General features: G+C 40.4%; 1 protein-coding gene across 1 annotated transcript in view; it reads left to right on the forward strand.

The window, feature by feature from the left end:
• LOC120536527 (coiled-coil domain-containing protein 39-like) overlaps nucleotides 1-14,284 on the forward strand; it is a 58,296-nt gene extending 44,012 nt beyond the window's left edge. The window contains exons 14-17 of the mRNA XM_039764940.1: nucleotides 2,573-2,679; nucleotides 3,787-3,927; nucleotides 5,566-5,745; nucleotides 14,039-14,284. Coding sequence (XP_039620874.1) covers nucleotides 2,573-2,679; nucleotides 3,787-3,927; nucleotides 5,566-5,745; nucleotides 14,039-14,284 — 674 coding nt within the window. The remainder of the gene's footprint in view (nucleotides 1-2,572; nucleotides 2,680-3,786; nucleotides 3,928-5,565; nucleotides 5,746-14,038) is intronic.
• Nucleotides 14,285-15,406: the final 1,122 nt, after the last annotated feature.

The raw sequence follows: 15,406 nt of genomic DNA on the forward strand, positions 1-15,406 counted from the left end.
ATGTGAATCTAAAAAAAGAATGTGAAACCACACAGGAACAGTAGCATAGTTTTGACACTGGGTGCTGCCAGTTTGCAAAACTGAGTGGAAACTTGTGTATGCACAGGGTAGGGCTGGCATGAGAATGTACGTGGCTTTACACTAAGTTTAGTTTTTATACATCTCAAAGTGAGCTTGGAAAAAGGCATACTCAACATTTTTGTGCATACACACCATTTATACATGAGGCCCCTGGTCATTTCCCCTCCAGTAACAACACTTCCATAGGGTCTTTGCACAGCTGCTCAGGATGTTTTTGAGTGTTCTTGTCCCAGAGCAGAGAGGACAGGAAAGTCTTTGCTGGGCTAGATAAGATGTCATATACAGCTTGGTTTAAGAATTTAATGCACTGGGACTGCTCGCCAGATGTAAATCCAAGTGAGCCTTCATTCTATTGCACACCTTCATATCATAAAAGGCTCTCTGCTGCCTCATGCCTGCCATCGTGCTGTATCTTTCCACATCCATTGTTATTCTCACGCCTTTTTGAACAAGCACTCATCTCTCCTTGCCCTGGATCTTGTTGTATTAGGCATTGGAAAGTTGCCCAATCCTGATCTTCCTTTTGCCACTGCCTCTTCCTCAGCCTTGTGCCTCATGCCATCTCCAGCTCCCTAGCAGCACTCCATTTTCTGCCAGTCTGGATCTCAATGCCAGCCACTGAGACTTTGGGATCATTGGGGTCTATATACTGCAGTACCTCTCAAGTACTGGAGACCTTAAACTCTTAAAGGAAGCTGCAGAATGTTATTCTTCCCATACAGAGCTGCACTGCTTAGGCTGCCAAGCCACCTAAGGAGAAATCCATTGATTTTCCACTTCATTGTCTCCGCTAATGTAATGGGCATATCATAAACCAGCAAAGGCCAGAGAATCCAAGGCAGGATGCTATATTGGTATACCCAGTATTTGAATATTCCAGGCAGCTCAGACTTGTACGCTTTGCTGAGCCAGGTATCCAGCTTCTTGATGGATGTCCAGATGGACGTACAGGGAAAAGTGGAACTTGTGTGAAACTCAGCCTCTCTTAAAACAAATTATCTTGACTTAGCAGGCTTAGAGCTCATACTTGTCTACTTGATGAGAGTCTCCAGCCCTTGCAGTATCCATCTGCTCTCTGATACAGAGGATGTGATGATTGTGAGGTCATACATATAGACTCTAAAGGAGGGATGTCACATGTTGGACTTGATGGACCTGTATACTCCGCCTCTGCTGTATTTACTGTTATGTTCATGGCTAGGGCAAAGAAGACGACTTATATAGTGATATTGCCCTTCTCCAATCGGTGACAACTTGATGTCTCTGACCCAGAAGTGACTCTCAACCTGAAGTTTTACATTAATCCAAAATGAGCTCCTTTATCTTACTGAGCACATAGTGCTGGTTTAGTGCAGACTCTACCAGATCTCCTTTCCCCTCGCATACCTCTCTCATTAGTTAAGTGACTATGTATTTTCCGAGATACTGAATTTGGGACTTTCATTAGTTGTCAGTTATAATCATCAAAATTAAAAGAAATAAACATTTGAAATACATCAGTCTGTGTGTAATGAATGAATCTAATATACAAGTTTCACTTTTTGAATGGAATTACTGAAATAAATCAACTTTGCCATGATATTCTAATTTTATGACCGGCACCTGTATATTTATATACACAAGTAATCTGGATAGGAATTTAAACAGGAACCTGGTTAAGTTTGTAGATGATACAACACTAGATGGAGTAGCAGATAATCAGGAATTCATTGAATCATGACAAAGGGACTTTTACAGTATACACATATGGGTAGATTTGTAGCAGATGAAATTTAATGTAACTATAAAGTATTACATGTAGGAAGTAAAAATTATTATATTTGAATACAAAATGGGAGGTCTGAAACTTATAAGCAGGACCTAGGAGTTGCAGTGGATTGTCAATACATCTAGAAGGCTAACAGAATTTTTGGTTAAATAGTATAATTTCTAGAGTATAAGTTAATGGAAGTTATATTTTAACTTTATAACACACTGCTGAGACCTCACCTGGAGTATTGCATGTAGTTTTGGTCTCTAGGCTACAAAAAAGACTGGACAAAGTTCATAGAAGAGCATCTAGGCTGATTTCTGAACAGCAGGGTATGAGGTATGAAGAATGATTGAAGGAGCTGAACCTTTTTTAAGTTTATGCAAATTTAAATTAAGAGGTGACATGATTATAATGTTTAAAAGTATGAAAGGTATTAGTATAGTGGTGCTTTTATTTTAAAATGAGTTCAACAAGAATGCAAAAGACACAGCTAAAACTAGTAAAGAGTACATTTTGCATAAGTATTAGAAAGTTTTTATTCACACAGAGAACTATAGACATATGAATATGTTACTAAGTAGTGTAGTGGACAGGACTTTAAGAACATTCAAAACCCAATGTGATGTTGTTTCAGTGGAATTAGGTAGATTGGATTGGCAAGCTTTGTAGGGTTGAATGGCTAGTTTTCATCAACTTTTTTCTAATGTCTGTTTTGTTTCCTTTTTCATAAATGCATAGGTGAAGATTATGAAGAAAAATTAAAACTTGAAGAGAAAAATCAAATACTTGAAGGGAAATTCCTAGATAAAGCAAAACAGAAAGAACAGGTCCAAGAAGAGATGCAGGTTAAATTATAAATATTTTAAATTATATTGTGCATTTTAAAATACTTGGAATTTAAAAAGGTAGTAGTCATTGTGTAATGGAGGTGTGACAATTGGAAAAGGTGATTATAAATGTAACCCAGTGCAAACAAATTTAAATATAACTATGTGATAATAAATATATTTTAGTTTATATAACATCTGGATTGTAGGTCTAAAATATGCGACAAAATAATCAAATCAATCAATTATTGAAACCAGACGTTCATTTACAATGTCAACTATTATGATTCAACTGTATCTGTGTTCCAGTATTTCAGCTGTTCCTACTTATATTCAAGCATCCATCCAACCTCCTGTTTGTCCATTTGTATTTCCTCATCAGGGTCACAAGTAATTGAATTATACCCAGCAGGAAATAGCAAATAACAGGAATGGGATGCCACCCAGTCAAATAGTACATTAGCTAACATACTATGGTTACCAAACTAAGAGTCATCATTTTACCAAACATCATATCTTTGACTGCAGGTTGAAATTAACATCCTTTTCGGAAAGTTATAAGAACAGAGTAAAAACAGGCAAACTACACACAACCTGGAGTTTTACCCACTTCACCTTGTTAGTCTTTGTACGTACAGTATCCCTTTATGCATTCATTGTGAGTCAGTCATGAGTACATGTTGTAATTCTAAATAGAGAATGAGGAGGAGGAGGTTAGGAGCATGGAATGAAGTATCTTAAAATACAACCAAAAAGCTGAGGAAAAAAATCCCATATTACAGTTTTAGCTAATACGTAGTTGACTGTTAGCCCATTAAGATACAATCATTTAAGTATGTGATCTTTGTCTTTGTGTTCTTCACCATAATTACTTCTTACTTTACTGGCATATACTGTAATTTGTGGAGTCAATGTTGAATAGAATATTTCAGATTTCAGGCATTTGCTTGTTAAGTCATTTGTTTTATGTGTTATGATATTGAAATATTTCTGTTTAGATGTCTAACATGTTGTGCTATAATATGTACAGTATTGGCTTAAATGTGTTTAAAATGAAACACTGTGAACTGTTCTGCACGTTTAATGGCACAGGTTTATTTTGTTTCTTCTGTATTGACACTCTAGTCTATGAACAACATGCTTGAGAATCTAAAGATTACTGAAGCCTCACTGATTACAGACAAATTGGAAATAGAAAGTCGGATTCAGAGTTTAAATAAAGAAGTGGAGTACCAAAAGGAAAAACTGGACAGAGCCAAGAAACAGGTATGTGTACTTTTAAAACAGAAAAATACTCTATCATGTACTGTGTATATTTCATATACTCGGTTACACAATAGTATCAGAGTAGCTCAGGCAGTTGCATTTATTCATATTGCCTAATTTATAAATGAATACTATTGAGAAGTGGTAAATATTGTTTCATTATATTACTCGAAGCCAAATTTGGGCTTACATCAGGGACAGACAGACAGACAGACAGACAGACAGACAGACAGACAGACAGACAGATAGATAGATAGATAGATAGATAGATAGATAGATAGATAGATAGATAGATAGATAGAACATTTTTAAGAGCTGGGAGCACATGAAGTGTATCTGCCAAAAACATTCCAACAACTGCGAGGTTAGATGTCCGTGAACTTGTTTTAAATTGTTTGTAATTAGGGTGTGACGTCAAAGTGTCTACCCGTGAAGATCAAGTCTTGCATGACGTCAAAGTGTCTCCCCCGAGATGATCACGTCTTGACCCAAGATTTTTTTATATATACTGTATATATATATATATATAAGATTAGAAGAATGGGAGAGGGGGGCCTCCTTGGTGAAACGAGAACAATTGAAAAAAAGGAAAAACATCATGCAGCATTGTCAACTGCTTTGGTGGACCAGAGGTATGTCACATGTCACAATATATTTGAGATAAACCAATTACACTACATATTTATCAGTGCATAGCCTTGTGGTTTTGAAAAAGCATACAATGTTGTCCTCCTGCATGTTGTCATTAAGTTTGTAATTCCAATCATCAGTCAAAATTAAGTGGTTTTTGAAAGGAAAAAAAAAGGAAAAAATAGGTGCAAATTAATCATTTGAGCCAAGCCAGTAATTAGTAACTTTTTTAGTTAGTAGGCATTTATTCAAATCCACTGTATAATGAGCCTAAGACAGTACTAATTTTGGGCTTTGATGATAATGGAGATTTTTAGCTATGAATAAATCAGCTTTAAATCATCTGTGAAACATTACCATATACTGTTTTAATACGGATATCTCCTGCTGCCTCTTTCACACCAACAACACCAAAGACTATAATATTAGCCTCTGGTAAAAAAAAAAACAAACAAAAAAAATACAGATATGGTCTATAGAAAATACTTCATTACATAGTACTTCTGACACATATGATTAGGCAATAGCACTATAATGGACACCCACCAATGTAGAAAATTTCCAGGGCAAAGCTGGGGTAACACTGTTAGTAATGTAATAAAAACAGGATGTCAATAGGAGTAACATATGTGAAACTGCAGTATTAAGCTTCTTTTTACACTTGTATGAAATTTTCTTGAATGTAAATTCAAATATTTATGTTAAAATAACTTGTCTTTAAATCTTGTATAAAGAACTTTGTCTATAAAAGTGACTTCACAATAGCAAACTTTAAGGCTCTAAGTAAATATGCTTTGCAATAAATAATGAAATCTCTATTTGATATAGTGCTCTTCAAAAAACTTTGTATTTGAAGTAACATAGTGAAAGCTATTATTTTTCCAATGTCATAGAAAAAGAATGTCACCATGACTCAGAGATATGGTTAAAACATAGAATCTTGAGCTTCCAAGTCTATCTATTTGTTTTATTATACTTAACCATGTAAAATCTTTCCATTTACAACAGTGTGTAAAACTGCATAAGGAAATTAATTCTTCAAGACAAAGTGAAGGGGAAATCCCAGAAGAGCAAGAAATTATGTTGCGCGAATTAAGAGATTTCAGTAAGTCTCTTAATAAAATGATAGCTGAAGTCATGGTTGATCAGCCCAGTTTGGCTTTGATACTTGAAGTATTCTATAATCAGGTAAGTTTGCTTCAAATGTCTTGCTTTAAAAATTTTACTTTACATTTAATTATTTTGCTCTTTTTTGATATAAAATGTTCATATATCTTGGATATAACCAAAGCTGTTTAATTGACATATAAAAATATTACACCTTAACTAAAAAGATATGTAAACATGATTGAAATTGCTTGTAGTTGTCAATCCATACATATATATATATATTATAAAAAAATACTGGAGAGAAACACTAGGGATATGAGATGTGATCTTCACGTTAAGATCATGGAAGACATGATGTAAAAAATCTCTGATGGCTGCTTACATATCACCTGGATATTTAGCACCATGAACCCTTTTTGAGAAGTAAGGATTGGGCTAAAAAATATGGGAGCATGAATGGAAATGAATGTTCTATCCACTGCACCTACAATACTAGGGCTGTTTACAATGGCATGAAAACCCAATTTTAGTGATTTTCAAGTCATTATATTACTATTATTATTAATATTTTTATTTACTTACTTAGCTGACACTTTAATCCTAGGATACTTACCAAGTACCAATCACGTCAAAGCAATAAGGGACTGCCACAAAAATTCGACAAAAGACAATGGCCACGGAGTGTCTCGCAGGGACCTTAAACATGAGACATTGTGCTAAGAGATTGACCCAGGACCGTCTTGCGAAGACGTAGAACATGAGATTCTTGCAAGACACGCCTTACTTACAATAAATATTAAATAAGGCAGCAAAACACTCAGTTGTGAAAAAGATCCAGGGTCTCAGCGCATATAAAGCGCATAAGGACAATACATTATAAATGAAATGTTGACGACTAAGCGAAGAAGAAAGCAGCATGGAGAAAAGAGACTCAAAAGTGTTGGAGAGAAAAAAGAGCAAAAAAGAAAAAATAATCTAGGTGCAAATTCAGAAAATAAGGAAAGCAATTATCAGCCCGGAACAAATGGAATTGAAACAAAGCACATCCAATCGGGCTCAGAATTAAAAGAAAGAGTAAAAGACAAAGTAGAATTTCATAAAGATGTTCAGAAACGTTGGTGCTATACACATGCAGAGCAGGTTAGAGATAATGAAAGCAGTGGAATTCGAAAGGCTAAAAAAAAAACCATTGGCGCAATACACATGTGGAGAAAGTTAAAGAAAATGAAAGTAGGAAAATTAGAAAGTATAAAAAAAGTAAAGATTGCAGTAGCGCAAACAAACAAAAACTATTACTCGAAAAAGGGAAAATAATCACCATAGTCAAGCTGTCATTGAATAAAAAGCAGGGCAAAGCGAGGTCAGAAATAAAAGAGAGTAGAAAACAAAGTAAAACATTATAAATAGGTTAAAAAGCAAGGAGGCCAAACACATGCAGAGCAAGATACAGAATATGAAAGCAGAAAAAAGGCAGTGTCAAAAAAAGAAAGTAAACATCGCATTAGTGCAAAAAAAAGAGAAATTATTAATCGGAGAAATAATGAAAAGGCGAATAGAGATCGAATACTGTATATGGACACAGGTGACAAGTATGTAAATATTGTAAGGCTTTGAAGTTTAAGTCAGAGAATTTCAAAAACATGGTTTACCTCACATGCATTTATTGGTTACTTTGCAAAAAAAATTATTAACTGCTGATGATGTAGATTGCTTTGTCTGTGCTGAAATTTCAAACAGAGAAGCCTATCCTGAATTATGGTGCAAAGTCATTTAACACATGTCTCACTGACCTCATTTAAAAGATTCAGCATATTGGGACTCAAAAGATTCCAAATATTGTTTTTACAGAAGTTCATAAATAAAAGTGAAACTAATGAAATAGCAACAATTCAAAAAAAAAAAATCTTAAAAGTGTGTATCTGGAAAACCAAACACACGGGGGTTGGTGAGCAAAGCGAGCACAGGGCAAAGCCCCCTAATGTATATATATATATATCTATACTAATAAAAGGCAAAGCCCTCACTCACTCACTCACTCACTCACTCACTCATCACTAATTCTCCAACTTCCCGTGTGGGTGGAAGGCTGAAATTTGGCAGGTTCATTCCTTACAGCTTCCTTACAAAAGTTGGGCAGGTTTTATATCGAAATTCTACGCGTAATGGTCATAACTGGAAGCTGTTTTTCTCCATTTACTGTAATGGAAATGAGCTTGAACGCCGTGGGGGCGGAGTTTCGTGTGACATCATCACGCCTCCCACGTAATCACACAGTACATAAAAAACCAGGAAGACCTCCAAAAAGCGCTGAAGAAAACATGCATTATATAATTGAGAAGGCAGCGAAACAATTAGAAGCGAAGCGAAAGTGACATATACAACCATATTCATGAGTTCTGCTACTTCGGAAACAAAGCACGATGTAAACCTACACTTTAAATTAAGTTCATAGACAGGCTGCCGCTGGCGTTTGTAATTTAGTGCCTGCCCATATAAGGCCGTCCGTCAGCGGCAATCCAATAGCAAACTCCCACTAAATATTCACGGGTGAAGAACTGTGTTTATGGAGAGGAAGATGAGATGGTCAGGGTAGTGTTTGACACAAACTCGGCGAAACTGCGAGAGAAATGCCAGGACTAAGGTAACATTAAATACAGCCATGGACATAGCACGAGATGGCACCAGCACAGCTGGGAACCTTCGATGCATGTACACCGAGCGGCTCACGTGAACTGACGCAGTGCACTGGTAAAAAGCAACAGTTCCAAAGAGCTGAACAAAACCAATTACACAATTGAAAAGGCAGCAAAAATATGAAGCGTCTAATACATACAAGCATATTCATAAATCCAGCTACTGCGGAAACAAAGCACACGTTGGAAAAAGTCAATGTCCCGCTAAAGGAAGACAGTGTAAAAAAACCCGTGCATGCAGTGTGTCAGGTCTCAGATAAAGAAGAAGACGAGCTGTTTATTGATGTAGTAAGAAATGAATCAATGAAAGAAACATCTTTTCAACGATTGACAAACACGGAATGTAACTTGAACACAACACATCCTACAAATACGAACCTGATTGAAAGAAATAATGATAATCAAATCCTTGATGACACCAACACTCAGTAAAATCACAAAACAATTACTGTATATTGACAGTCATGTTACGTTATTTTTAAAATGTTCCCTTTTCTTTTCTAGCTTTTTAACACACTACTTCTCCGCGATACGCGGGTATATATATATGTATATATATATCCTGATCTACATACTCGAATAATGGATACTTTATTCGCCATCAATGATTGTTTTGGTAAAGCCATACTCAGTGTATTCATTAGATGAACGGTAAAAAAGTAAGAGCGAGGGGAGGATGACTTATTGAGGCATACCTGTATATATATACATATACTAGCAAAGTACCCGCGCTTCGCAGAGGAGAAATAGTGTGTTAAAGAAGTAATGAAAAAGAAAAGGAAACATTTTGAAAATAACGTAACATGATTGTCAATGTAATTGTTTTGTCACTGTTGTGAGTGATGAGTGTTGCTGTCATACACACACACACATATAAACATATATACATACATATCCATACATATATACATATACACATATATACACACACACACACACACATATATACATACATATATATACATATATACACATACATCCACATATATATACATATATATATATATACATATCTACATATACACACATACATATACATACACACACACACACATATATATATACACACACATATATATATACAGTATATATCTTGTCACGCTTGGGTCACAGATTTGCACAGAGACACAGGAGGTCGTAGAAACAAGAAGGATTTTTATTCAAACACTGCAAACACATGAGCTTAAACGTGCTCCATGACAAGTCAGAGATGACAGTTCTGCTAGGAGCAGAGAGAGATAAAAGCAAACAATCAATTCCAAAACTGACAGGCACTGCGCAAGGCTTATAAGTTGGCGGAGTACCGCGCGAGGCTTGTATTACGCGTTATAGTGCAAGGATAAGGAGCAATGTGAGGGTAGTCAGTGTTTCAGGGTTTGTGGTTTTCCCAGGGGCGTTTGTCTCTATTTGGGGTGCGATCAGCCCTCCGGCTCACACCCTCCCCCTCAGCTTTATTCACATTCCTGTGAATCAAGCGACTCTCTGTACCATGTTCATGTAGTCGTGATAATACGTCTGCGTTGACGTGTTCAGAACCTGGTCGGTGCTTTACTGTGAAACTGTAAGGTTGTAAACCCAGAAACCATCTCATTAGACGAGAGTTTGTATCTTTCTGTCGGTACAACCACTGAAGTGGAGCATGATCAGTTACCAAAGTGAAGTTTCATCCCCACAAGTAATAGTGAAGCACTTCCACAGCCCACCTAATTGCCAAGCATTCTTTCTCAATTGTAGAATAATTACGTTCCCTAGGAAGTAATTTCCTACTCAAATATGTGATTGGATGTTCTTCTCCATCAAAAATTTGTGACAGGACTGCCACACCAAATGCACTTGTGTCTGTTTGCAAGATAAAATCTTTTGTGAACCGGGTAAGAAGACAATGCTTTTTTTAAATCGTTGAAAGAACGTTCGCAATTTTCTGTCCACAAGATAGGTCGGTTTTTCTGCCTCTAGTAAGTTCTGTAAGAGGAGCAGCTCTATGTGCAAAATTTGGAATGAATTTTCTGTAGTAACCAGCGAGTCCCAGAAAGCGCGTACTTGTTTCTGTGTCCAGGTCTCGGATAAGCAAGCATTTCTTCTATTTTCCTTAATTGTGGCCTAAGTAAACCCTTGCCCATAGAATAGCCTAAGTAATGAGTCTCGGACATGCCTAGTTTACATTTCTTAGGGTTAGCAGTAAGGCCAGCCTGTCTCAAGCTTTCAAGAACGGCTTGAAGCCGCTCTAAGTGTGTTTTCCAATCATTGCTAAAAATCACGACATCGCCAAGGTATGCCCCAATATTCAGAATGAGGACGTAGGATCTGATCCATCATACGCTGAAAAGTTAGAGGTGCCCGTGAAGACCAAACGGAGTCTTGTAAATTCATAGAGTCCGTCAGGAGTCGCAAATGCCGTTTTCTCACAACTGCTAGCCTCTAAAGGCACCTGCCAATAGCCTTTCGTGAGATCTAGCGTGGAGATATAGCTCGCCTGACCCAGTTTTTCCAACAGTTCATCGACACGGGCATGGGATAAGCATCAATTTAGAGACCTTATTCAAGCGCCTGAAATCGATACAGAACCGAACCGAACCGTCTTGCTTTGGGACTAATACGACTGGGCTGCACCAGTCACTTTACTTTCACGAATTACACCCAGTGTCAGCATCTTTTTACCTCTTCGCACAATATTTCGCGCTTCGGTATCCGAACGGCCGCATCTGTACGTAACATCAGGTTCAGTGGTAATTTTATGTTTTGTAATGTTAGTCTTGCCTGGTAAATCTGAAAAGACATCAGTGTTCCGTTCTATCAAAGATAACAGTTCTGTCTTTTGCGTGTCAGTAAGATCGTTACCAATGGTAACATCGGTCTGAGAAACAGCAGCCAAGGAAGTGTTAACCTCTTGTCGGTCGTGCCATTCCTTCAAGAGGTTAATGTGTAAAATCTGGAATGGTTTGCGCCGCCTGGTATTCTAACCTTGTAATTTACCGGACTCATACGCTCCTCAATAATGGGGGGCCCTGCCATTTAGCTAAGAATTTGTGTGGATCCGAGGGAACCAGTACCAAAACACGATCGCCAGGTTTGAACTCACGGAGCTTGCTGCCTATCGTAAAGACGCTTCTGAGTTTCCTGTTCTCGTTGTTGGTGTTCCACAGCAATAGAGGAAAGCATAGAAATTCTGTCTTGCAACGAAATTAGTCGATCTGCAAAGCTTGGACCTTAGCTGCTCTCTCGTTTCCTATCTATTCCTCACATACCACATCCAGGATGCCTCGCTGATGCCTGCCAAATAACAACTCGAAGGGACTCAAGCCAGTGGACGCCTGTGGTGATTCTCGCACCGCGTACAAAACAAAAGGTAGGACAGTGTTCCATGTTGTGGGATCATTATGAGCAACTCGCCTGATCATCTGTTTCAATGTTTTGTTAAATCGCTCGGTTAAACCATTCGCTTGAGGATGGTAAACAGTAGTACTCAATTTCTTAATAGCAAAGCTGTCACACAATTGTTTCATCACGCGAGAAGTGAAAGATGTGCCTGATCAGTTAAGATTTCTCTAGGGATACCAATACGAGTAAAAGTTTCACATAGTGCTTTGGCTACAGTGAAGAGGTGGCCCTTTTCAGCGCAATCATTTCTGGATATCGTGTCGCATAATCAACCAACACCAGCAAATATTGGTACCCATCCTTAGTCTTAGGTAATGGTCCCACAATATCTAATCCCACACGCTGAAAGGGAACTTCCAATATGGGCATAGGACAAAGGGGAGCCCGAGGAGGCTTATAAGCAGAGACGATCTGGCAGTCTGGACATGAAGTACAAAATCGTTCAACATCTTTTCCCATATTAAGCCAATAAAATCGTTTTGATAACCGGTCTCTAGTTTTGTCGGCACCAAGGTGCCCCCCCAAGATGTGTGAATGTGCCAGATGCAAAACAGTTTCCCTATGTGCTTTAGGAACCACCAGTTGTTCAATAAATTCCCCCTCCAAATGATCTGAGATCACTCTGAAAAGACAACCGTCCTTTTCTATAAAGTGTGGGGTTTTCACACCCCCGGAATTACGCTCTTGGTAATAAGAGTCATTAGCAGGGCGAGCCTGTTTAAATGCATATTCTAATGAGCTATCAGTATGCTGCAAACGCACAAAATCTGATTGTTCGTCAACGCCGGTTTGTGTTCGGAGGCGTTTGCAATCTGGGAAGATGTAGAAGGACCAGCCCATTCTGGAAGATTGTCGGGGGTGACCTCCTCCGTCTCGCTGGAGAGATTGGGTTCAATATCTAAGTTGGGCTCTAGATTTTCCCCGCCCGCTACCAGTTCTTCGTCTTGGTTTTCTTCTTCTTCTCACCCCCCCACTAAGTTAATTAGTGGACTGGACTACTGGTCCCTTACATTTATTAATCAGTTTCGGAAAAAGGGCATTTCTCCGTCCTATGAGTAATGGCCAAGGGCACGAGTCTGAAACGGCAGACCAAACCTTAAAGTGGCGACCCCTATAAGTTAAAGGAAGAAGTAAAGTCTGATAATTTTTAACATCACCATGTACACAGCGTATTTTTACAGTCTCACAGTTTCTAAGGCATTGTTCATTAATACACTCTCGTTTCACAATACAAAGGTCACTTCCCGAGTCTAACAATGCTGAGATTTCTCTGCCCCCCAATTTCACCGGGATCAACAAGCCATCTTTTCCATGTGAAGGATATGTAATAGTTGAGCAACAAACCTTGGCCAGAAATTCATCTCAAAGAACTGCAGGTATGCCGGCCAGTAATATATTCATGACAACTGTTTCCATCACGTCTCCTTCAAACCAACAGTGTACTTTATGTATCAAATCTTGAATTTGCGCACGGATTGGGTCATCCATGTTTAGTTTCCAGTCTTTAAGTGCATAAGTTTTAGACATCTGAAATAAGTCTTCGACGACATCCATCTATGCAGCCACTTCTGGTACCACTTGTCACGCTTGGGTCACAGATTTGCACAGAGACACAGGAGGTCGTAGAAACAAGAAGGATTTTTATTCAAACACTGCAAACACATGAGCTTAAACGTGCTCCATGACAAGTCAGAGATGACAGTTCCGCTAGGAGCAGAGAGAGAAATAAAAGCAAACAATCAATTCCAAAACTGACAGGCGCTGCGCAAGACTTATAAGTCAGCGGAGTACCGCGCGAGGCTTGTATTACGCGTTATAGTTCAAGGATAAGGGGCAATGTGAGGGTAGTCAGTGTTTCAGGGTTTGTGGTTTTCCCAGGGGCGTTTGTCTCTATTTGGGGTGCAATCAGCCCTCCGGCTCACAATATATATATATATATATATATATATATATATATATTGTCACGCACGCGCGAGTAGGAGGCCGCGGACGGATTCAAGCGTACCTGGGAACATGTTCGCCGGCAGGGAATGGCGGGGGACTAACTTTCTCCCTCTGCTTCCTCATAGGAAAATCATCCTTCCCGTCCTCCCTCACGGTCCTTCCCAGCATTCTTGCACTTCCGGCTCCTCCCCTATAAAATGGCCGCGGACTCCACGGTTCGGCGCACGCTTATGAACAACTTATTGTTTATGATTTTGACCTGTGTTTTTTTTGATTGTGGAATCCCGACAATATACGGAGCCGGAGAACCCCAAACCTCTTTGCTGTCTCCTGCTCCATCTTTTACATTGGCGTAGCCGGCAGGATACAAGAGTCCTCGAGATGACGGAGGGACAGGACCTCAATACCGTGCTGCAGACCATGAATGCCCAACTCCAGGCCCTGCAGCAGGCGCAAGCCAACACCACCCGGGAGTTAGAGGCCACGAAGGCCAGGCTGGCCGAGGCGCAACGCAACAGGCAAGAGCCGGCCAAAGCAAAGCCTCCTCCACTGGTAACTTTGACCGAGGCAGACGATATAGAATCCTACCTCGGGATATTTGAAAGGACGGCCACCCGGAACGAGTGGCAGCGGTCAGTGGGCGCCCATTCTGGCGCCCTACCTCAAGGGACCAGCGGCCTACTATGACCTCCGGAGGAAGAGGCCGCGGACTACGACCTCTTGAAGCCAGAGATCTTGGCCCGCTACGGCATAACGCCGGGTCAGCAGGCGGTAGAATGGCAGAATTGGCAGTTCTCCCCGGAAAAGCCTGCCCGTGCCCAGGCGTTCGAGTTCTGGGGCAAAATGGGGTGCTGGCTACGGCCGGAGGGACCCCAGGCTCGGAGAGTCGTGGAGCAGGTGGCCTGTGAGGGCCTGATGAACGCTATGCCCAATTCCCTCGCCCAGCAGGTCCGGCGCCAACCCTATAAAGATATGCCAGGTCTCCTGGAAGTTCTTGAGCGACAGCTCGCGGTCCTCCAACTTGGGGAGGCAGAACGGTCCGCCCGTGGGAACCGACAGGGACGGGCAGCCAACACCGAGCCTACTCGACACGCTGCGGAAGCGCCACCCAGACCTAAAGACAAACCGGGCCCGCCGCGCTGTTACAAGTGCGGTGAGCCCGGCCACCTGCTGCCAGCCTGCCCTTTAAACATCTCCGCAGAGCCGATGGACTGCACCTTGGCGTTCACCGAAAGGTACTGTACCCCGCCGCACCCTTGGCGACTCCGAAACACGGGAGTGGTTTTATTGAATGGGCACATGGTGATGGCTTTGTTTGACTCCGGCAGCAACATAACCATTGTTGCTCGCCGTTATGTGTTGCCGCGACAATGGCTGACTTGGCATTTGCAGGTCACTTGCCTGCATGGAGGGACCAAGTCTTATCGTTCCGCACAATGTTATATTACCTGGAAGGGGGACCCAGTCAAAATGACGGTCGCTGTGTTGCCCGAACCCCCCTATCCGGTGATATTGGGACATGACTGGTCAAAAAGAACATGCGGTAAAACACTTACCACTCCCGGGGCCTCGCTGGATCTAGTAATGAGGGGGCAAGGCGCCCCTCCCGCGGTCTCCACGCCGTGCTCTGGGGCACGCCCTAATGGTGTTGGCACTTCGGGCAATGTTTCCTCTGCGACGGGCACTGACCCGGACGACTCCCCCTGGGAAGGGACGAGCCAGGG

Source organism: Polypterus senegalus, chromosome 1 (assembly GCF_016835505.1).
Source record: "Polypterus senegalus isolate Bchr_013 chromosome 1, ASM1683550v1, whole genome shotgun sequence".
Classification (NCBI taxonomy): Eukaryota; Metazoa; Chordata; class Cladistia; order Polypteriformes; family Polypteridae; genus Polypterus; species Polypterus senegalus.